The 24370-nt window shown below is 47.7% G+C and overlaps 1 protein-coding gene across 1 annotated transcript in view; it reads right to left on the bottom strand.

Annotated features, from left to right (window-relative positions):
• The window catches only part of CAPN1 (calpain 1), a 597334-nt gene that overhangs the window by 365527 nt on the left and 207437 nt on the right, over positions 1-24370 (bottom strand). The window contains exon 4 of the mRNA XM_069644966.1: positions 18136-18254. Coding sequence (XP_069501067.1) covers positions 18136-18254 — 119 coding nt within the window. The remainder of the gene's footprint in view (positions 1-18135; positions 18255-24370) is intronic.

Raw genomic sequence — 24370 nt, 5'->3', positions numbered from 1 at the left:
TGTTTGTTTAGGTAATACATGGCTGTGGTGCTGTCGGTCAGGACCAGGACTGTCTTCCCTTCTAGCTGTGTCTGAAAGGCCTTCAGTGCTTTGAACAGATTTATATGGTTGGATGCTACTTGTAGGGACCACACTCCATACGCTGTCTACTGAAGCAGGTGAGCCCCCTACCCCGTGAGAGATGCGTCTGTCGAGAGTGGCTTCTACTGCAGGAGTGGTAAAGGACTTTCCCTTCAAGAGGTTTTCCCTCGACCACCACTGCAGAGAGAGAACGAGGGCTGGCGAGACAACTACCAGATCTTCCCATTGTCTGCTGGCCTGACACCACTGGCTGTTGAGCCACTCTTGCATGGGACGCATGCGCAGCCATGCGTGGGGAACTAAGTAAATGCATGACGCCATCATACCAAGCAAGCGCATGGCCTTGCATACCGTCACTTCTCGACTGGCTACATATTGAGGGATCTGAGAAAGCATGTTCTGAACCCTCTCATTGGAGGGGGAAGACGAGGCCGTCCTTTGTTCGAATCAAAGCCCCTAGAAATTGCTTGACTTAACTGGGGTCTAAGCTGGATTTCTTCTCGTTGATAGAGAATCCCAGACTGAACAGGAGGTCTATTGTCTTCCGAGTACTCAGTAGGCACGTTTCGTAAGAGTCCCCTGTTATGAGCCAAACGTCGATCTAAGGGTAAACAGGGACGGATAGTCTGCGCATGTGTTCTGCTGCTACTACTGCCAGGACCTTAGTAAATACCCTTTGGCGCTGAGGCAATGCCGAAGGGGAGTACTTTAAATTCATAGTGCCTGTCCTCTATCATGAACCTTAGATATTTTCTGTGCGCTGGCAACATTGAAATATGAAAGTATGCATCTTTCATGTTCAACGTTGCCATGTAATCCCCCTGTTTCAACAGTGGGATTACTTCCTGCAGGGTTACCATACAAATCTTTTGAGGTTTGACACATTTTTTCACTGGGTGCAAGTCTAACACAGGGTGCATGGTGAGGTCCTTTTTGGGTACAAGGAAGTACACTGAATAAATACAGTTCTTTACCTGAAGAATAGGGATGGCTTCTATGGCGTCCTTTCCCAGAAGTGCCTCTACTTCTTGTATTAGGATTCACAGATGGTCTGGCGTCAGGTGTCGTGCTCTGGACGGTTTTAATTGTGGGGGGGGGGTCGGGCGAATTCCACACAGTACCCGTGGGCGACTGTTTTTAGAACCCACTGGTTCCGATGTAATCCCCCTCCCATGCCGAAAGGAAAGATGTTAAGCGCCACCCGACCAGGGTGACATGGGAGGGGACATGGATCCATAGGTCAATTCCGACCAGAGGCTGTGGCTCCCCTAGGAGTTGGGGCCTCTGCCTCTTCCTTTCCCCACCTAGTAAAAGCAGCCGCCGTGGTAATTCGCTTACCCAAGGCATACAATCTTTTGTAGCAAGGGGTACTCCCACCCGTTTCTGGGTGGTTCTAACCACTAGGGAGTCGGGGGTGGCATGGCCTTTAATGTATGTAAGGTCAGTAGGCGATGGCCAAAATAATTTCTCCACCCTTGGATTTATTGCCCTAGTCTGGGCTGGTGTGACCAGGGAAGCAGCCAGTCTCCTTTTAATGGAATTCAGGAGAGGTATGGCTTGGCTGGAGGGGCGGGGGATTCTTTAAGAATATCCTCCACAAAATCTTGTTCAGGTAGGGCCTCCTTGGTGGCAATTTTAAAATAATCCACCGCCTTCCTTAAGATGGCATTGAATGCCATCTGATCATCCACTGGGGAAGCCTGGCAGGCCAGACTGGAGGGAGGAGAATCCAAACATAGAACATCGGTGTCCTGGTCGTCCGTCTCAACCTGGTGAGTTTCTTCCCAGCCTTCCGTGGAATCCGTCTGGTCATCCCCAGTGTAGTCATGTAGGAAGGTAGTATCTTCTTCCTCATCAAAAATGTCCTGATAAGTGTCCATCTGTATTTCATCTTCTGGGCGGATAGAAGTGAAATGTTCTTGAGAAGGTCCAAGATTTCTAGGAAATTTAGACCCCGGCACAAAGGGAGGGTCCTCCCGAGGTCTCTTGAAGGTAGGTTGCTCTGAAAATGAGGCAAACCTTTCCAAACGGTCCATGCACCCTTCACATTTTTCTTTGGTCCATTTAGATAAGGGTACATGGGTGGAAAATGTTCATTTCCCCCCTATGCTGTCGAAATGTGTTGCCCATACAGCTAGCCAAAGGCTCCAGACTCTCCTCGTAGTTCCCTTGAGCATCGGGGTGTTGCGGCACGTCTTTCAACGTGTCCGCAGCTCACTCTTTGTGCTTCGTAGTGTCTTTAGCTTTCAGCCCCACTGCCGAAGCAATCCTAGCAATGCTATCAGCGATGTTCGACGAAGTGGGGCGTGCCGTATGACTAGAAGGCCTGGGAGTATATTTTTCTAATACCGGGCGACCAGGAGGCCTAGCGGTAGCCTTAGAGGGCGTCGGAGCGTCAACCGAGGGCGCTTCGACGCCCGAATGTGGTTTGGGTGTAGCGCCCTTATTTTTTGAAGGCCCAGTCACAAGACGCTGCTGCGGATGAGGGAAAGGCTGTTGATCTTGAAGATCAGAGGATTCCGTTGAAACTTTTGGAGGTCCTGTAGGCACTTTCGCCCGTTTTGGTGGAACCATCGAAACCGGGGTAGGGATTGTGTGTTTAGTGTGGCGATCTTGTACGCCCATGTCACTGGGTGTTTTCCCCTTAGCGTGACTCTCGTCAGGCCTAGTGGGGTTGGGGACAGGCGTGGCAGACCTAGAGTAGTCCGTCGTGAGGTCAATGGTATCTGGCACAGATGCCTGGTCATCACTAGTACCCCCGTCACTTTCGGCGGGTGCGGGGGTGGGGGGGGGAAGAAGAACCAGCCCGCGACATGCCGTAGGCACCCCACCGCTTAATGCGGCGCTCCTTAAGCGTTTTAGGATGCAGGAGTTTACAGGCTGCTCACCACACTTTGTCGTGGTCAAGGGGTAGACAATTATTGCACTCATCGTGCTCGTCCTTCCAAGGATATCTGCTTTGCACGAGGGACAATACTTAAACTGTGTCCTTTCCATAGTGAAAGATAATAAAAGTGATGACCATACCTAGAGGGCAAAGAGGGGGAATAAGTAGAGACATAGCTGAAAGGATATGACCACCCCTACCCCACTCTCCCTACTGTGTAGGCCTGCCACGTGGACGGCTCCTCCGCCGCGTGAATTTAGGCGTTGAAGTCCACCGCAATCTTAGGCATTGAAAGTCCCCCGTTGTCTTCGGCGTAGCACAGGAAGCACCGTCGAAGTTACTATCGATAGACGAGGATATAACAATGTCTTTTATAAAAAAGCTCTGCAATAAGGCGACCTGTTATCTCGGCGGAAAAAGACTATCTGAGGGACTTCGGCGCGTGAGGGATTTTGGGTACACTACACGTCACGATAGGGATAGTGTTACAGACCCGCCTATGCCGACGTCCCCTTTCGGGCCCCGAAAGACAAGATGCAATACTCTGCGGTTACCACTGGATGTCAGACCATATGCACAGCATGTGATTCTAAGCAGATTAACAAGCATCAGAAACAAGGCATACGATTTACAGAAGCTCTTTGTCGTTTCCAGGTAAAATATTTGAGAACGTCTGACATCCAGACAGTGCAATACTTTCTGTGCCTCATCCTTTGGATCTGCAAAGAATGTTGGAAGTACTAGCTCTTCATTAAGGTGAAACAATGACAACCTTTGGGAGAAATGAAGGGTGCGTCCTAAGCACCACCTTGTCCTGGTGAAATATGGTATAAGGCTCTGAAGCCACCAGCACCTCTATCTGTATCTCACTGATCCTGCAAAATGATGTAAGGACAACCAGTGGAGTAGTTTTTATAGTAACCAGCCTGATATCTGCTGACGCAATGGGCTCAAAAGGCTTGTGGGCCAGGTCACCCAGCACCACGTTAGGGTCCTAGACCGGATGTGGATGCTTGACCAGGGGATACAATCTGGTCAGGTCCGCCAAGTGCTTCTTGACCACCGGATTGGAGGAGGCCCCATGGCCACCAGGTAAGTACAACAAGCGTCTACCTGCACCCAAGTGAGCCAGATGCCCAGAGAATGATAACACGTTGTCCAGTGAGCAAGCCAGAGGATCCATCTCGTTTTCCTTGGCCGAGTGACAGAAGCTGGTCCATTTGCTTCGGTACTGACTCCTTGTGGAGTCGCTTCTTGCTCCCTGAATGATAGCCAGGTTGTCCTGTGACAGGTGCAGATTCTTCAGGGTGACCTGTTCAGGAACTACGCTGCCAGGGCTAAGTTCTGCGGAGCGGGGTGAACCACTGTGCCGGCCTGCTGGGATAGTAGGGGGCTGGACCCAGCGGGAGGGGGACCCGAAGCTGATCCGACAGTCGACGGTGTTCTGAGAAACAGTCTGGCTGGCCACCACGGCACTACCAAGATGAGCCGAAGCCTCTGCGACTCCTTTACCTTGCAAATGACCCTGTGAATTAACGGAGTGGAGGGGAATCTGCAACGCGTCCCTCAACGCGTCCCTCAGAGAGCCCCTGCCTTGCCCCATCCAGGACGCAAACTTGTGGCATCTCCTGTTGCTCTTGGTGGTGAATAGGTCCACCAGAAGGTGGCCCCACCTGATGAATATCTCCCTCAGGACATCCTTGTTGAACTGCCACTCGTAGTTGTTGACCCCAAGCTTGCCGAGTCTGTCCGCCTCAAAGTTGTATTCCCCCAGGAGGTGGACTGCTGATAAGAAGATGTTGTTCGCCAGTGCCCATTCCCATATGTCGATAGACAGCCTGCAGAGCAGAGGAGACCCAGTGCCTCCCCGCTTGTTGATGTAATACATGCATCTGTAGCTGTCTGTCTGAATGCAAACTGACTTGTTGCTGACCGTGGGGAAGAATGCTTTGAGAGCAAGCCAGATGGCCATCATCTCGAGCCAGTTGATGTGTTCCAGTTGTTCCTGCTGTGACCAGACTCCATGGACACTGGTTGTCCAGGGTAGCCCCCCCATCCTTCTAGGGAAGAGTCTGTGGTAATGGTCTTCTCCGGACGGCTGCCTGAACGGCCTGCCCACTAAGAGGTTGACATCTGCCCTCCACCACCAGAGGTCCTGGTGAAGGTGTTGTGGTAAAATGACTGAAGCCGCTTGGGAGCCCGTCTCCGGATTCCACAAGGCTGAGAAATGCAGCTGCAGCCTCCTCATCTTGAGTCTTGTGTTTGGCACCACCAGGAGGCAAGCTTCCATTATTCCGAGCAGGTGCTGGTACCACCATGCCGAGGTTACTGGTCTGCTGAGAAATGGGGAAATGCCCTGTGGCCCTCATAATGGCCGTGATCTTGTCCTCCAAGGGGGAAGATTCTTTCCACCCTTGTATCCCAAATTAGCCCCAAGAATGTTAAGGACTGCATGGGAAGCATCCAAGACTTCCTGAGGTTGATGGAGAACCCCAAATCGTATAACATGTGCATAGGTGTGGCAGCCTCGGGCGTCTCCGTTTGGATGAGGCAGTCGTCAAGGTATGGATAAATGTGGTGGCCCTTGTGAAAAACCTGAGGGTGTCTCACCCGCTAGTCCCCGGGGATCTGTCATCCAGATGGCCAGGCTACGGCCATTGCTTTTGGATCCAGCTCCGGGGGGTGGACCAGTGCGGGAGGATCACCTGGATGAGAGGTCTTTGGGGAGTGGAAGTGGGACTCCAGATGGCGAGACGCAGTATCCCCTTCCCTGTAACAGCTTTACCCCATGCTACTCAGTAGGATACCTAGGAATTCAACCCCACCGCCCCACTAGAACAGTCAGGCAGAATCAGGAAATTACTGATCATTAAACACACCTGACTTCCATCACACTTACCCACAGGGATAAAAGGCAGGGCACAAAAGCACACGCTGAACCAGGCAAAGCACACAAGGAAGCAGCAGTTCCAAGATGGCAGTTGTCAAGAACTAAGAGGATTGCAAGGAGGGAAGTGCCCTTGAACTTTTCACCGAAAGCCTGTATCTTTCCTGTACCTTTGAGAAGAAATGTAAGACCTACAATCACAGCTAAAGAATCCTGTATTGTGTGTCGGAGGTACCCGGGGCTCTGCCACGTCAACAGTTAAAGCGGGGCGAATAGATTTCCGCTGTGGTACTGCCCTTGGCTCCTACAACAAAGCAGCACTAGTGAAGCCAGCACAGCCTGCGCGTTGGGGAGACCGATAACAAACCAGGCTGTGTGGAAAGCAAGGTTGCAAACGGCAACATTGTGTAAAGAATATAGAAGAAAACAGGGTATGAACCATATGTGGCGAATGTCACGAATATAATTAAAACAGCAGATGAGTGATGAAACTTTGAAGCTAAGATACTGAGTGACCCGGCACCACATGGGTGCCCATTCGAAAGCCTCTCTTAGGTATCCAACGAAAAGGTGACAAAGGTTAAAACAAAAGGATTTATGAAATGGAAGTGATTCTGCAATGGGTCAAGTCAAACCCCATGCACATTCGAAGGTCTTCAATATTTGATGCAAAAGCGACATTGGTCCGAGCCCGGCCGGGGGACACTAAGTGTATGGAAAAGGGATCTGAGCCCAGTTTAGGGGGATCCAGGGTGCACACTGAGTCGCCCGAGAAAGAGAATATAATACAAACATTTTGCCAAAGGGATCTGAGCCTGGATGAGGGAGATCTAAGGTGATGAATATTGTGAAAAGGGATCTGAGCCTGGATGAGGGGTATCTGGGGTGAATAGTGAGTCACCCGAAGTGAATACTTGTGCAAATTGAAGGAGAAGAACTTATTTTTTTTAACTGCATCCTCGTGCTAAAGTCGCCAGAGGCTGTGCTACGGTCTATTGAACCGCCTTGTCCCATGCTGAAAATGTGGGGAAGGGAGGCTAACGGCTTGAACAACCCAACATATCATTTTGAACACTTGTTTCTTTTCATAACATTGTTCCAAAAATATTTGAATTTAGAGGTAAGGATTGGCAATATGTTTTTTTAGTATAGGCCCTTTTATTTTGACAAGACACCACCAGGACTGCGTTATTATTCGATGGTCGTAGCTTGATCCCATCGGTAGATTTAGGCTTAGATCAGCATTTATCAAACCCTTTGTTGAAGTTCAATAAACACCCTTGAACTGTGGTCACTTGGGTCTTCCTTACTGTTGATGCCATGCCTTCATTACACCATCCGCACACAGAAGGGCTGCTACAGCATTCCTTAACCTTGTTGAGACCCTCAGGGTTGAATGGAGGCCATAAGGGAGGACCTTGTATTTGAAATGAAAGCCCATGATCCTGAACCGGAGGAAAGAACAATAGGGCTCCCAAATCAGGGCATCCAGGTATGCATCTTTCAGATCCAAGGAGCACATCAAGTCTCTCCCACACGGTGTCTCCGCGATGAGTGCTGGAGTAACCATCTTGAACTTTTGGAGAGGTAGGGAAAGGTTCAAGGAAAGGTCTAGTACAACTCTCAGGCCAGCCTGGTTCTTTTTCTGTATTTTGAAGATACAGGAATAGAAGCCAAAGACCTGCTGTGAGACTGGAACCTCCTCCACCACCTGACTCGCCATGAGCGAGCAGATCTCCGCCAGAAGAGTTGCTGTGCCAATCTGTGGGGGGAGGAGGGACAAGAAGAAAGTGAGGTATCAGCAGGCTGAAGCCCGAGGAAACCACTGAGAGAATCCATGAGTCCGCGAACCTTGCCCGCCAGGAATGAATGTGAAGGGCAAGCCTGCCCCCCCACCCGAGAACTGTGGATATGGATGGCACCGTCACTGTTTCTTTCCTTCCGAGGCTGGTGCGTGGGAGGGGGACTGGAAGAGCCCCTTGTTAGATGACTTGTGCTGCTTTTGCCAGTGTCCGGCTGCCTGGAACGGCACTCCTGAAAGCCCCTGAAGCCACCGAAGGTACGACCTCTGTCAGAGCGGGGGTGACTCTGGCTGTAGGTCTTTGTAGCAGACTTAGTTAGAATTGACAGGGACTTAGCAGTTTGGGGGCCGTTTTTCTTTTTATCGAGCTCCACATCTGTTGTTCAATGAAACAAGTCCCCCATGCCCGTTGAAGGGTAGGTCTAGGATGCTCAACTACACATCAGGGTTAAACAGTCCATTTAAGCATTTCCTCATGTCGGAGGCCACTCAAATAGCCCTGCCTGCGGTGTCTATGTATGCCACCATCGACTCCATTATATCCTGGGCCACCATCTTCGCCTCCGCTAGGCCCGCCTTGAATCTTGCCTGACTGTGTGCCGGAAGCTCAGGGAGGAAATTCACCATCTCCCCCCCAAAGCTTTTGATTAACCGCGACAAGCATGGTGTCCGCATTGGCCTGGCTCAGGTGGAGCGTAGCATTGGAATACATTTTCTTCCCATATGCCTCGAGGAGCTTTTCCTTCTTTCCAGGAGGGATGATGTAGGGGCAGAAGTGGAAGCTTGAGGCTACATAAAGGCCATCGCCATAACTGAGGAATGCGGCAGTACCGACAGAACTAGAACATCCCTCTCAGCCTGCCTATACTTAGAGTCAATGTGCTTATTGGTAGGTTGTGTGGAATGTGGCTTCAACCAGCCTTTCTTGAGTAAAGCTTCTACATCCTTCTGCAAGGGGATGCTGGTTCTTGTGGTTGAGCGGATGGTTAGCACCTCTGCCAATACGCCCGCCTCCGACTGTTCAACCTGCGGCTGTGGGATCCCCAGATAATCTGCGACACCTACCACCCTCTCATGGAAGGCCCTAGCTGAGCAGGCAGTGTCCGGGTCCTCATCGTCGTCCGTGTCCCCCGCTGTGCCCTGCAGGTCAGGTGCTGCTTGTGGAGTGCTGGGGGGTGCTGCGGGCAACTGTGGGGCACTGACAGGCAGTGGTGGGGGCTGCGCCGGGCAGAGACGCTTTGACTATGTGCGCCTGTGGTGGTGCGGGAACCTGGGCCTGCACCGGTACCATCAAAGGAGGTTGAGGCAGTACAGGAGGAAGCATGTCTTAAATGACCCTCCCCCACACAAGTATGGTGCCCATTTGTGGCGATTTCATGAGGGTGAGTAACATTTTGCCCAACCTGTCCTCGCACGCTGGGGCGGCGCCTACCTTGGACCTGTACCTGTTGCTCCGCTATGGCCACACCTTGTCTAGCGCAGCTACGGTCTGTGAATTGCCCCTGTGCAGATGCAGTTGGGTATGAGGTGGACCAGGTAACTGGTGTTGATCATTCCACCTTGACGTGCAAGCCTATGGCTGCGTGTTGGAATGGTAAGGCCTGGAAGCGGCGGTCTGGCCAGGCGGCCATATTATCCTGTACTGTGCCACGTGCCAGCTGCGTGACAACTGTTGTACTGGGACATGTCTACACCTGTGTGCTGGTTTGCAAAGGCTTCAACCTTCCCTGCACCTCAGGTAGGCACCTGGGAGGCTGAGTGCCCTCGGCCATGGCACCGGTAGTGCTGGCAATGTGTATAGGCGCTCCCTCGGGATTGAGCCCGGTGTCAGTGCAGAGCCCCTTGGGGAGATCCCCGATACTTGAGCCATGCAGCCCCTCAGCGGGGGCTTAGAGGGTCCTTGAACCCCTCAGCCAGTTGGCAGATAGCTCTTGGAGCCTTGCTGTCCCTTTGCTGGTCTTCGGACCTGGAAGGCCCCTCCCGCTTGATGCTTCCCAGGGAAGGAGGCGCCCTTGCGTTGTTCAGAGGAGAACAGGGCACCTACCTTTGGCCTCGTCTTCCTCCGGGCGTACTCCTTGAGGTTCGCCGGTGGTGATCTCGAGAACAGCTACCTCCACCTGGCCAAGTGGTTCTTCAACGAATGAACCTGAGACAGAGTGCGTGCTGAATCCCACCACCATAGACATGCGGCGGGGAGGAACGTGGCACCAGAGGACAGAGTACCTTGAACTCTGCAGTATTGCCTATGGATCAAAAAAGGGAAAATAATATACTGGGGAAGTGCGCGTGGAATTACAAGGCCTGAGGCCTAACTCAGGAGCGCTGTTGAAATCAGTCCGCTCCCGTCGACACGGAAAAGGGGACTGGGGAGAGGCACCAGTGGGCGGAGTCAGGGGAGAGCATGCTCCCAGGGCCGCGCCCCCACATGCATAAATTTAAAGGGGAATACAATTTTTTCTGGTGTTTTTTCTGGTGAAAAAGGTTCCGTTTCCGGTTCCTAGTGAGAGACGCCTATACAGTATGGAGGAAAGGGGACAGGACGTATGGGATATATTACTCACCGTAATCGTATTTCTGGGGCTTGTGGAATCTGCTTAGATTCACATGCTATGCATAGGCTGACATCTAGCGGAAGCTGCAGAGTATTACAGTTGTTTTTGAAACTTGAAAAGGGACGTCGACAGGGCGTGCCAGTAATACTATCCGTAGTGTGACATCCACTGTACCCATGGACCTTCACGCTTTGAGGTCCCTCAGATTGTTTTTTTCCGCCATCGTGATGGACGCATATATACACAGACAATAAAATAATGTTTGTTTTGTTTAAGTAATCCTTTAAAAAAATGGGAACCATCAACTGGTTAAAAGAACAAATCGTTACACTTTTTAAAAAGCTATTGTAGTGTTTAGAAGAGTTCTGTACCCATTTTATATATCAGTGGCAAAAAAGATCTTTGATCTCCAAATGGTGAAGTGAAAACAGCATGTCATGTCAGCTTGCTGTAACAACCTCTCTTACTCCAAGAGAGTAGTGCAGGAATGTATACCTCATACGTGACAAATTCTGCACCCAAGTAATTGGATTAGCGTCGCCAAACTAAGAATAGAGCAAGAAATGTTTGTTCTAAATAAAAAAGACTTAGTTGGTGATGTAAGGTATGCAGGAAGTTGAACTCCTCCCTTTTAAGCATGAAAGTACCGGAATTTTTCTGCTTTCTTGAATTGGCCAATGGGCAGTGCATGTACAATAACTGATGCAAATTGCAGTGCAGTTATTGTTAACTTGGAAAGTCACATCAGTTTACAATGTAATGCACGCCATAAGGCACAAAACGATTACTTTTGTGCAGATTGAGCGCTTTTAAAAATAATAATTGTGATCACAGAGGAGGTAGTAAAAGCTATTGCAGCCTTGGGGAGTGGAAAAGTGCCTGGCCCCGATTATGTACCTGTTGATTTCTTTAAAAACGAACCAGAAATGTGGGGTCCAGTGCTGTCAAGGGTAATTAATTCTGTGATCATGACAGACTCTGTACACCTGGTGCAAGGCAGTCGTGCCCATCTTTAAAAACGGGTGAAAGGTACTTCCAGGAAATTACCGACCCATCTCATTGTTGGGAGGGCAGTAAAACTGTATGCCAAGACCATCCTGGGACACCGCCAGGAATGGGTGGATTCATCTAGAGTAATTAATTCCCTCCAGGCGGGTTTCCAACAGGGAGTGGGCACTGTCGAGCAATGCCTACGATTTGCCTTACTCCTCAAGAAATACACTAGTTTAAATCATTGCAAGTTGTACGCGATTTCTGCTGACCTAAGTTTATACCAAACGGATGGGAGTCTCCTTCATCGTGGACATAGGGGAAGCAAATAGACCAATTAACAAGGGGGGGGGGGGGAAGATGTCTCACGGAACAAAACGAAATACAATATATAAACAATAGACTCCCACTAGTAAAAAAAAAAAAAAAAAAAAAAAAAAAAAAAAAGAGTAGACTAGGTCATGAAATGTCATGATCATTACATATTCAAATGTTATTAATATAGTTCACGCAAATCCATAAGAATTAACCAAATATTAGTTGTGTTTATACAAACATCTGGTGATTCTGAAAAACATTCCAATTATACAGGTAAAAGTATCATCACAAAAGAGTAACAATTTTTTTAAATCATTTTCATGTGCAAAAAGGCTTCATAATTGTTACTATAATGTTGCATTTGAGGCAAAAGCTTCCCATGTTCATCCTATTTTTCATATGGAGCATACATGTAATCCTCCAAGGGATCTAATAAAGTGCAGAGCAAGTGCTAAGAATCAAAAGTGCTGAGTATCAACTACGGGCATCTTGGACAAATAAATATCAAACATGACACAAAATACCCTATTGATCGTAGTTGAGACGATAAATACATCTAGTTATAAAAAAAACTGATATTCGTCTTCTTCAGGACAGAGCAAAACGGGCATATGTTCATCAGTATACATTCGGACATATATGTTATACTGAAAACTATCCAGACTTGTTTGCATTCATCAACTTCCTTGTAACATCGCCCTTGCGTAAATTTAGACCAATCTTTTCCTTGTTTGTTCTAATGTAGAGGTGGAGGGCAATTGCTTCGTATTCCAGCCCAATCCAAAAAAAAAAAATAAATAATCAGATAATGGACAATTTATCTCCATTAGTGAATAAATGGAAGACAAAACATCTTGCCTAGAAACCATTATGTTCCAGCAAGCAGAGGGACCATCTGAAGTCAATGTGTTCCAATTTGGCTGCCTTCCCACGAGATATCGGGGATGGAACCCGTCCCATTCCGAACGGCATATGTAACAATCAACTGGCGTTCCAACCGCGAAAGCTGTACACGCTGCGGTCTGAGATATATAAAAAGTGTTGACCTAAGGACAGCATTTGACTCTGTCCCTCTTATGGCAGGTTCTGCAATCCTATAACATCCCTGCAGGTTACTCACAATCATCCAGTCTTTGTATTTCAACAGTGCCCGAGTTAGATAGGGATGAGTGGAGAAAACACTGAGAAATTGAAAGTCCAACGTGGGGTTAGGCGGGGCTGTGTGCTAGCCCCCCCCCTCCTCTTTTGTATCTATATAACAGCTAGATAGAGGTATTGGTGGCTAGTGGCATGGACCCTCCCAGGATTGGTCATCTACATTTTTCAGCTCTTTTCTTTGCGGATAAGCAGTGTCAACCTCTCCAATGGGTAGAAGGCACACTGTCAGTATTTGTCAAGAGCTGTGAAAATCATGGTTTAGAAATCAACAATAGTAAGACAAAATCTCTGGTCTTCAGAAGCAAAACAGCTGGGCATGTGAAAGTCCGTATAGCAATTGAAGGGGTTGGGCTGGAGCAGGTAACCATGTATAACTATTTGGCCATGTGCTTTATTGAAATGGTACGTGGCATGACCAAGTCGCAAAAGCCACTACGACTCGAAGTATAGTGGGAGTATCGAGAGATTCCATCTAATGCATGGGAAGGGAGCACGGACCCCTGCCCTGAAACTATACAACTTTAAAGCCAAACCAGCAGCAAGATATGGTGCAGAGATTTGGGGTCCTGAAAGGTTGTCCAATTCAGGAGTAGCTGAGAATACGTTTTTTAAAATCAATGCTACAACCAAACAGTGCCCCGATTGCTAAATTACACTTGGAATGTGATGTGCGTCTGTCCTATCAAGCATTCAGCAGCTATTAAACCTTTGTTTCTATGGATTTGGATCCCGACAGTACCCAGGCTATATATGTTTAAAGGGTTACTGGTAAACTTCCTAGCACTGGAAGGTAGCCGCACAACAGCAGGGCTGAGGCACATCAAATATTGGTGTGCAACCTTGGTCCTTGAACAATATTGGGAGCGGCCTTCAACTATGAATTCTGGGTATAATGAAGTGTTTAAAACTGCCAGTAGTATGCACTATGAACAGGCTTTGGTGGTAGCTTGTGAAAAGCTTTCTTGTGGCCAGCATTATTTGCAGATCAAGGGTACATTTGGCTATGAAGGCTACTTAGAAGCTATCACGCCTAGCCTTGCCCGTTCACTAATGTTCGACTTCAAGTCTGCCGATAGCCTCCATCGCGAGGAAATGGAGTCATTTAAATTGCCCAGACTATTTGTGCTATGGTGCACAGAACGAGTCCGTTCTCCATTTCATGCTATTTTACCCTAGATTCAACAACCTTAAATTATTGCCAATCCTTAAACTGAAAGGTTTCCGGAGGGCGGTAGCGGCATTGGAATTTTGCAAAAGATGTGATGATGCTAACATTTTATATATTTTATTGCAAAATACGTTTTCAGGGCGTGGTTGAGAAGGGGCCATTTTCAGATTGGGGAATCCAATCAATAAATATTGAGCACCTAGGATATTCATTTCTATTGTATCAAATGTATTTAAGATTGTATTCACAGGTTACCAATTATTATGAAAATCTAGGGCTTTAAATCACAGATTTGTATTAGCTGTGCTTGTAGTAGATTTCAAAGTTGCAACGGGTGTTAAATAGAACACTGATTTAACGATTTGCTTTTATTCTCATTATATCAAATGTATTTTTGTATTTTGATACTTTCATGATCCACGCCGAAATAAAGTTTTATTAATGATGAAAAATAACAATACCAATATGTTTCCCACTTTGATTACTGGCCAGAACATAAAAATGCTGTCCACATCCATTAAATATGAGGCAGGCAGAAACCTTGCTTGGAAAAACACACAGAAAAAGTATGACCAACTCATGACAATGTAAAACACTGGAGAAGGTAGAGCAAGCAACTCAAGGTCACAGCGTGACAGGGTCAGTGTCATTAGCTTGTAGGGAGTGGCGGTGAGGTGGAGGGAGCCCTACCAGAAGAGAGTAGGAGCTGGGGGCCCCCACTCCATGTTACTCCCTCAGGTACCATGTATGCTACCAATGGTGCCACCCTCTGCCTCTCAATGCCTCCCATTAATCTTTTCTGGTGAGTTTTCCCTCTTCTATTTCTGGATGCCACTGCCCAGAAGACACCAGGGAGCAATGAACAACAAAGAAAATCCAGATCAAAGTCAGGAGAATGGAATGAAGACCAGACCGTGAATGGACTGGGAATTTATTTGCCAAACAGAAATGAGACACCAAACACCTGAGCTGCCAACCCCAAAACTATGCCAGATAACAGGTCAGCAGGAAATGAATGGGAAAAGACTGCAGGGGAATAGGAGAGTCAATAAAATCCTACCTGAACCAACACCAAATTCACCATCACATCAGTAAAAACGAAATTCCAGACCTACAACAAACTCAGAGACTGCAAAGAAAACCATTCAGTAGGCGGGGTGGGGGCTTAGAGTGGTTTTTAAAACTTTCCCCCAGTGTAATGCAGCCCCCCGGAAAAAAGACAGGTCAGGATTCATCTGGAGCCAATGGCAGGGTGGTCTAGGTTAAAGGCAGGAGACAAGCAGTATGTATGGAGAGTGACTGAAGGGCACAGTGTGGGTTGCATGTGGTGTTTAGGTGGGCCAAGAGACCAGGAGGGCGACAGTGGGAGCACAGTACTGAAGAGTTGGTGGCAGATCTGGAGCAGAATGTAGGTGCAGTGTTTGTTATAAAGAGGGGGTGTGATGTAGTGTGAGGGGTTGGGTGCGTAAAAGGTGAGAGACAGAGGGGGTAGAGAGTGAGGGAGAGAGCAGCGGAGAAGAGAGAAAGAGAAAAGCAGAGGGTGGAGAAAAAGTGTAGGGGGAATTGGAGCGAGAGAGACTGATGGAGTGTATGGTAGGAGAGGTTGGAGAGCGTTTGAGGCGGTAGTGGGAGTAATGGTGTGGACGGAGTAAAGTAGGAGGGGGGAGGTAGTTGGAACAGATAGGCAGAGAGAGTGTGGCAAGTCAAAGACGTGCGGTCACGGAGCGGTCTTTCTAAAGCGACCTTTTAGTGAAAAGATCTTTTCACTGAGAACGGTTATTTTCCCCACTGGAGCTTTATTTCTCCTTAGGGGGAGCTTTAGGCTGCCCGAATAGGGACGGGGTGGTCTTATTATTCTCATGCAAGGTGTCCAAAGGGGTTTGGACAGGGTTAATACTCTTCGGGCTCTGCTTTGATGGGCCAGTGCAGTGGAGGCATTTCAGGTTCACAAGGCTGGCCTATGGTGAGGTATTATGATTTTCCCCTGCCACATGACATGGACTAAGGTGGAGTGACCCGGTGAGCCTCGCCATACTACCCAGAGGCCCAATATTCACTAGCTCGGGTGAAGCCTGGCCCCTTAGCCACAATCTTGCAGGTCCCCCAGACGTAGGCAGGGGAATTCATCAGGGATTTCAAACAAAAATTATTCCAAACATTCGGACACAGATTGCAAGGTTGATCTACACATGCAGAAGGTCACATTTTCTTGTGTTACTTTACAATGGATAAGGGCAGTTTAGATGAGAATGTACAGTGAACAATTCTACCAAATGCCGATTAATTGCCATTGCTGAAAGATTCTACCTGAATGCGCAGGGACTATCCATACTCGCAAGAGAAAATGTCATCCTTAACCCGATTTCAAAGCAGATTTGGTGTTAAATAAGGAGTCCCATTTAGTTGATATGGGCTGCGTTGAAAATGATTAATGCACCAGGTGTTCTCCTCTGTATTCTAATAAGAAAAGAGGCGTGACCATTTTGCCATAAGGTAAATAAATGTTGATCCGAAAGCAATATTTAGAGGAAAACAGGGTGCAGCGGGTACTATATGCTCCCATGCAGGGTCAAAAGCTTTTTTTGACTTGTCTTCAACGTTCCAGGGTTCAGGTGTGGGAGGGATGCAAAGAGGGACTGGGCTGCTCCTTGGTTGGGACTTGCTGTATTAAATACAGAAATGGACTGAACGAGATTACTCTATATATCCCTTCGGTTCATGTGACTTATGCTAGGCTCAGCAACTTTGTTATGGGAGTCCTCTTCTACAGTTGGTCCAAGAAATACAACTGGAGGTCAAACCGTGCCCTGGTCATAACAGGCATGATCCTCCACCATGTATATGACCTCCTTTGGTGATAGTTGGAACTATGCAGCGAAAGATGCCCGTTAGTCACACTGCGTGCTGGCTCTGGCACCAGGCATTGTGAGGTCACAACTCAAACTACAGATCCGATTGCAATTAGGAAAATTAAGTACAGGCTTGTCTGCGGATGTTGCAGGATTCCGTGAGACCGAGTATGCACGAAGGCAAAGAGTGCCAGCAATTCCCAGGTACTAATTTTGAAGGGAGATAAATGATCACAAGGAGCAGGATTGTCCCTATACCTCCTGGTCCGCTTTCCCATGGCACAGCAAGTCATGTTTCCCACGAGCGAGCTAGGCGCATCTCGGGAAGTAGGCAGCCATCTATTGGCCACTCTACAAGCATGCAGTTTGTTCACGGGTAAATTGATGCATTTGGGAATAAAGCTTCTGCATGCTTCGGCAGACCTTGAGGGGTGGTGGGATAAGGGTGTTCCTCTTGCTGCATAAACACGATACAACGTGCACATCTTTCTCCTCACTGTGGTTTACCCACTCGTCCTTGCGTTTGTGGTAACGGGATATCACGTGAACTTGTTTACTCGGCTTTTCTGCAACGACCTTTCCGGTTACTGCCCAAAGATTTTCTCTGCATTCCCGTGACGCAGTCCCATCCTCGGTTTCATAAAATCAATATTGTGTCCCATCAAAAAAAGGAAAATGATATTCAGGGGAGCAGGCCGACTCCGCCAAAGGGATGCTCAGTCTAACATCTAAAGACAGGCTGCCAGAGCCACGCGTCCATAGAGAAGGCTGGCAGCAGGAGCGTACGCCGAGAACAAATTTGCCCGGGTCCGAAAGATTAGTGTCCCACAATACGAACTGCAAATAATGATTTTTCAGGACATGTTTGGGTAGTACCTGGAGGTGCATTTCCAGTAAAAGATGAGGGAAGACGCGTCTTTGAAGGACATTAGGCAAGGAAGATTGGCTAAAAGTAGAGCTGTACATTTATTAAAGTGGGTTGTATTGGTCCAGACAACTGGCTCTCACTGGTCTGTCAAAGAGGCCACTCAGGGCTAGCCCCATCACTCCATGGGCCAGTCCGAGTTTGGCTGGCAGCAGAATCAAATTCAGAGTCCCTCTTCCAGTGCAGGATGAAAGGGTGCAGTGTCAGTGCTGTCGTGAGCAGAATTGGGAACCTGGCTCATATACACACATGCCCATAAAGCATTTTTGATGAAAGAGGCTGGTATAAGAACAACGAATGTGTGAAAATAAACCATACATGTGTTTTTTAAAAGGGCATAAAAGCCACATCGTCATTAACGCACACAAAGTAGAGGGGTCAACTGGTGCGCCATTTAATGGGAGCCAACTACCGAGCATACTATAGGAGATGGGGGGGGGTGAGGGGGAACAGCAGTGCAGGGCAGACGCCCCCTTGGGAGATATGGGGTGCCACTTCCCAACTAGGAAGACCGCTCACCTGGAAGTGGAAGACGCCAGCGTAGTTATCCTGGAAGCTCTGCCCATGAGGAACCACACGGTGCAACATGGTGTCATTCAGGGTAAGGGAGGCGATGGCAGCCAGGAGCCAGCAGTCACCTGAAAACAAAACATGATGGAAGGTCATGAGGCATGGGAGAGACATCATAACTGGCACCCACAAGCCATTCATCGCCTTGGAAGTCATTTATACGAATGCTGTGGATATCCCACACTAGAAGCACAGTGACAGCAGCATGCATTGCACAGGATGTGCACGGATACACACGCACACTTTCCATCGTTCAATTCCACACTACAAGCAGAATAAAATCGCATTGCACACATGACGGAGACTTAGATAGAAGGAGTGATTAAACCAAAGCAGGTTGTTTTTTTCATAAAAAGATCCTATATATGCTCGTTTATAGGAAAACCCATGGTGGAAGACAGTGATTGTTCTAAATTCAATAAATACCAGTATACATTGGCTCACAACAAACCAGAATATGCACAGAGCGAGTAAAACCACTGCTTCAGATGGCAGGGGCACACTGCAAGATCTCACACCACCCATTGGATTTCAAGACCCAATAACCTGGGGTCCAATCTGCAGAGAGACAAACATGTTACCTGTTCTTTACAATATTGGGGACGCAGAGGAAAGGGGTGAAGTGAAGGGGATGACAGCGTAGACTGCTGCCAGATGATATATCCCTGGACCCTCCTGTACATGGGGACACTAGAGGAAGGGATTAGGGCTGGGATATTGGTTTAGTCCTATAGCCTTCTCGATCCAGTCAAAGCCCCGACTTCCTATCTGGCATCAGTCTTGTTCTCAGATTTTGGCGGTCCTGAATCGGTGGTGCCCAAAGTGTGGCAGAATCATGTTAAACTAGCCTTCCACATGACGTCATGAGGGGTAAAGTGTCAGTAGGAGGCAGCCACAGATATTGCAATGAGCGAGGGAATTACCTTTTTCTCGAAAAAGACACAGCCAATATGTATGTTTGGGTCATTGAAAGTGGGATGGGCAATTGAGTGCATCAAAGCTCTCAATCTGTTCCATTTACTTTGAGCTTGCATGCACCACAAAGTGACTGTGCTAGTGCCCTGTCAGATGAGGAGAGGAAAAAAATAAAGGTGTTTAGCAATGTAAGGCACAGGACTCTAGTTTCAGAGAGAGGTACTAGAATGGAGCGCAATCAGAGGGAAGGAAATTCCAGAGAGTAGGAGCTAGAACAGAGACAGCATGCCAACCCCTGCCTCCCAGTGAAACCTGGACAGGGAGAAGAGCAAGAAGAATGAAGGCACTCGAACTGCAAGGAACGTTCAGAAGAAAGAACAATAGAACCATTTTTAAAAAGGCACGCAGCACTGACAAAGGTTTTCTTTTTAGGTGTTTAAAATTTGTATTTTCACAGAAAACAAACAAAAACAAAATAGCAGTATTCCATTAAATTCGCACATATTCAACCAAGACAAAGCAAAGTAATCAATTCATCACAACCAATTCAAAACATATACATATCAAAAATAGAACAAGATGGAAGAAAGGGAAAAAAGAAAAAGAAAAGGAAGAAAGGAAATAAGAGAGCAAATGTAGGAGACGGGGACCAAGAATTTCAATTGCAAGAAACTATACATCAGACACAAGGGTTTTACAAAACCATCACACAAACTATAGGTATCATACATAACTTTAGCGTTCAAAGTCATGTATATATTATCCCAGATCAAAGTTCAGATTTATACATAGGCATCAAGAAAGCAGCTCCAAATGTCCCAACATTTGTCAAGGTTTTCTTTAATGGGAAGCAAGTGAAGTGTGTCCAGGGAAGGGGTCATCCAAGTGGTGCGACGAAGAACAGCCACCAAGCAAGCTGCCAGGTGCAGCAAGATCTGGAAGCACCTCAAGCTAGTGGCAGGAAGACCCTGATAAAAAGAACTCAAAGTAAGACCAAACCAGAGTGGAAGCCACTGAAAGGTGAGCACAAAAGGTATGAAAATGAAAAATCCGATGCAGAAGATACGAATAATAAGGGGATCAGGTAACTTGATTAAGCTAAGGAAGCAATGAGAGATGCTCGTTAAATTTAAAACCAAGGTTTTTAGTAGTAGAGATCAGGTTGGGACAAACCCCGACAAGGTGGGGGCCATGTGTTGAAACATTGCTCTGCTACTGCCGGTTTTGGACTTGTGAGTGGGGGTGGGGCGGGAGAGATATTGCAACTACATTACAAAAGAGATGCTTGCATTGCTGCGGCATGTGATGTACCCATGCTGTGGAGTGAAGCTTTCTCTCCTGCAGTCGGTGCTGAACCTTTTTTGTGGAAGGAGAAACTTGTAATGCTGCTATGTTGGACCGGTACCCTGAGTGTGAGAAGCTTGCACTGCAGATCCCTATGCTGTGCTCATTTAAGGAGTGAGAGAGGCAGGCATTGCTGCCACCTGTTTGGGGGAAAGGTGGCCATCACTGCTGCCATTTGCGCGTGGCCTCTTTTGAAGAAGACCTGCACAGATGTGCTGGACTAGTTCTGTACACATGGGAAGGGCATATTATTGTGGTCTGTGCTGTACTGGCTGGCTCAGTGAGGGTGATGGAAAATCGAAATGCCACACCCGGGCCTGTGTCTAGTAGACAGTGATGTGTAATGCTGCACAGACATTTTTGTGGGAGCATGTAGAATATAGCATATTAATGTGTATTTAACTACCCATGTGGAGCTATTTCTGGGAGGCAAATCTATAAGGGGGCACATGACGGTCCATGTGCATAAGTTTGCAGCAGTGCATGGAAAGTTGAACCAATTGTTAATCTAATCCTGGCATCTGATGCAGATGCCATGCACGTCAGGTCAACTCTTTGATGTCGTTACTGGGCATAGGAAGCGGTTTAGGCATAAGATGGCAAGATCTATGGACATATGAGGAAATACCCGGATATGTTGTGGCAAAACCTGTGCCTATGGTCCTGAAAATGGGCATGTGAGGTAGAACCATTGTTTGTGGTGGAGTTCGTGGCATATGCAAGTGCTACATGGCATGGAAGGCTGAACCTAGACATACAAAGGTTTTCTGTGCATAAAAGGTGAGTCTGCAATGCAGAACATGGGCATAGGTCAGGGTTTCTGGCATGAGTTGACTAGGCAGTCAAGTCTAGATCTGGGAGTATGAATGTATTCCTGCATCGAGGGTCACACAAAACGCAGGTAAGGTTGATGTAAGAGGACACCACAAAAGGGCATTGAGTGATCACTCTGAATCCCTTTTCAAGTTGCCATTATCGCTGCCCCCAAGATGTTGAAGCTGGCTCCACCACAGTCCAGAATATAAACTGGATGCCCAGAACACAGTCATGGGGCAAAACGGATACCCCCCCCCCATGGCAAAACAGACCCTCAGCAAGGCAATCCATTCCAGAGAAAGGGTGGTCTCAGGCCCCAAACACATAACCACATTAGGTAAGGTAGCTGTGTGTAAAGATGGTCTTTAATGGACGAAGTCACAAAGTTGGGTCTCAACATCCAAGTCACACAAAGACATCATAAAAGTCACAACACCTGCAAGTAGTTTGTACCTTCCGTGATCAAATGAGTGACTGTCATTTGAACACCAATGGAGCGTCTGCTTTTGAAAATCATTGCTTTCTGGCATGTTAATGCAAAGAGAAAAAAAAGCCTTCATCCCCCAGAATGTAATGATCAGTTACATGAAAGCCCATGATCAGTTATTTTGTATTTATTGGACATTTCTATGGCGTCTATACACAAGTGTTTCCAGGCACCACAAGGCACTAACAAGGGATGTGGCGGGGGGGGGGGGGCGTTGCGGGGGGTATGGCCGGGGGTGGGGGTGGACATGGGAAATCAAGACTGGAAAAACGTGCTCAGGTGACATGGAGTCATCTTGCGCCAAACTATGCTCTTTACTGGGAGGCAAACGTTTCATTAAGTAGAGAAAAAAAAACATATTGTTACCCATTATGTTTGTTGCTGCCTTTTAAGTTTTAGCAAAGGGGTCCAGAGTTTGAAAATTTGCAGTTTTGAGGACTACTTCCTTTGTTTGGTTGTGCAAAAAATATATGTTGAAAGGTAGAAAACATTTATTGTAGTAATAATAAATGAAAAGGTTTGGACACGTCTGTAGTGAAAATGTAATCTAACGGTACTTGTGGAAGTGCCTCATTATTCACCACTGCCTAACTCCATTTATTTCACATCCATCTTCCATTCATCTGCTGGAGCACTTGGAACTCCCTCCAACCCCTGTGTTCACACACTATAGATAGCCATTGTCCCTTGCTACTCTTTAAATTGCGAGCAAAATGTTTGGGGAAAATAGATTACCCAGAAGCAATCGACGCGGTTGCGGCAGCAACATCTAGGATAGGAAAGTGTAATGTGTCAGCCCTCCTGGGAGCATGGTATCTCCCAGAAGCTCGTGGCAGTGGCCACGTGACGATCCGCAATAAAAAGTAATGAGCGGCTTCCCGCTCTTCAGTCCTGCGTAACTGCCAGAGGGCCTCCAACGTGACAGTGCCCCTGCCTGGCAACCACATGGCTGTTCGCTATGTCTGTAGAGCCCCTGCCAGGCAACTCTACCATCGGAAGCCAGTGCCCCTGCTGGGCAACACCAGCATCAACTGGCCTAGCAGGCCTGGGTATCCCCAGGCCATCGAGGAGCCTGTGTGCTCACGGGCTAACTGGGTGCCCCCAGTCTGGAGTCGTTGGCTGCAGGCGTGGACTGGGAACTAAAAGAAGCCCTGGAAATAATTGTCAAGGGGGCCCCATATGACACATTTTCAGCAAGCCCAATGCTTTTCCTATGCGAACATTAGGAAATGCCACACAAAAGAGGCCCAGGGTGCAGAGGCCCACGGGTAATCTCCACAGTTCCCTATAGGCCAGTCCACCCATGGTTGGCTGGGTGCCCCCAGCCTGGATATCATGTCGGGTGATCCCTGCAAACTGGTCTGCTGTGTGACCGCAGCTCGTGTGTCGCTGGGTACCCCAGCCCTGTTCAGCAGGGTCTGGGTGACCCAGACCAGGACATAACAGAAAGTGGCCTTCATTTAGACAACAAACAAAAACATGATAGAAAATGAATTTGTTTAAAATATTTGAATTCCTGTTTAAAATATGTTTGTACAAGCGGTCTACTTATGAATTAAAGACCCCAAATATACGACGCTACCTGCGAGGCTAGCACAAACTCCATCCTTCACACAGCCATTTCATCGTCTATCTGCACACACGAACGAACACCTACTTAAGAAATTAGCCTAACTGCACACAGATGCACAATTCTTGACACACGAATCTTACGGAAGAGCTCCGCCTTTGACTTAGAAAGCAGCTATGACTCAGCCACTAACGGAGCTCTGGCATGGCAATTGCTTGGAGGCAAGGCACTGTGTGGGGGAGGACTTCGGAATCCCTTCGGTCCCCGCCACACCCTAGCCTACAGGAATGGGCCGTCAGACACTCGCCCTGAGGAAGCCGGTGACACTACTCAAGAGCGAAACTTGCGGTTTCTGCACAGACTTGCGCCTCTGAAAAATCACGTGGAGCAAAGCTTGACATGAACGCGCTCTTCCCAGCCCTGCCCGACATTCAGGACCACCAGCAGTCGGTCAAGAAATCTCGAAATTTCCACACGCAGGCTATGGCCAACAGTCACTTGCTTCCACAGATTTTTCTAGTAACTCAACAATCCGCACAAAAACCATAATTTTGCCCTGAACATCAGTGTTCATACCATGCCCATGTTTACTAAATTCTTGCGTGTATTGCAGCGGTAGGGGGACCCAAGAGTGTACAGAATCGGGCAACGTCCACAAATGCCTATACCCAGTGTGAAGCTAAAAACTAGATTTAAATCCAGCCAAATCGTGTTTTGCCAAACCTTAGAAATGCTCTGATTAGTTAGAAATCTCCCAAAAACGTATAGAATGAAATCAAATACCATAGCATACTGGCTATGCAGCCCCACAGCTCTCTAAAAGGCTAAAGTCATTTTTTAAATCACAATCATTGAAAAAGGATTCCTAGATGAAAATTAGCGAACTAGGCCAGTACCCTTGCTGCCCATGTCTCTTGGAATAGTCCAAACAGGCGCACTGTAAATTAAAGTGGTACAGCAGTAGTTACAAACAGTCCAATTGAAGAAGACAAACCAGTACCTGCTAAACGGCCTTGCCCAAGGCACTCACTCAGGTGCAGCAGGTATACCCA

This window comes from Ambystoma mexicanum, chromosome 2p, assembly GCF_040938575.1.
Source record: "Ambystoma mexicanum isolate Mex_15411 chromosome 2p, UKY_AmexF1_1, whole genome shotgun sequence".
NCBI classification, from domain to species: domain Eukaryota; kingdom Metazoa; phylum Chordata; class Amphibia; order Caudata; family Ambystomatidae; genus Ambystoma; species Ambystoma mexicanum.
Note: the sequence above shows the minus strand (reverse complement) of the source record. Positions and strands in the feature narration are given on the sequence as shown.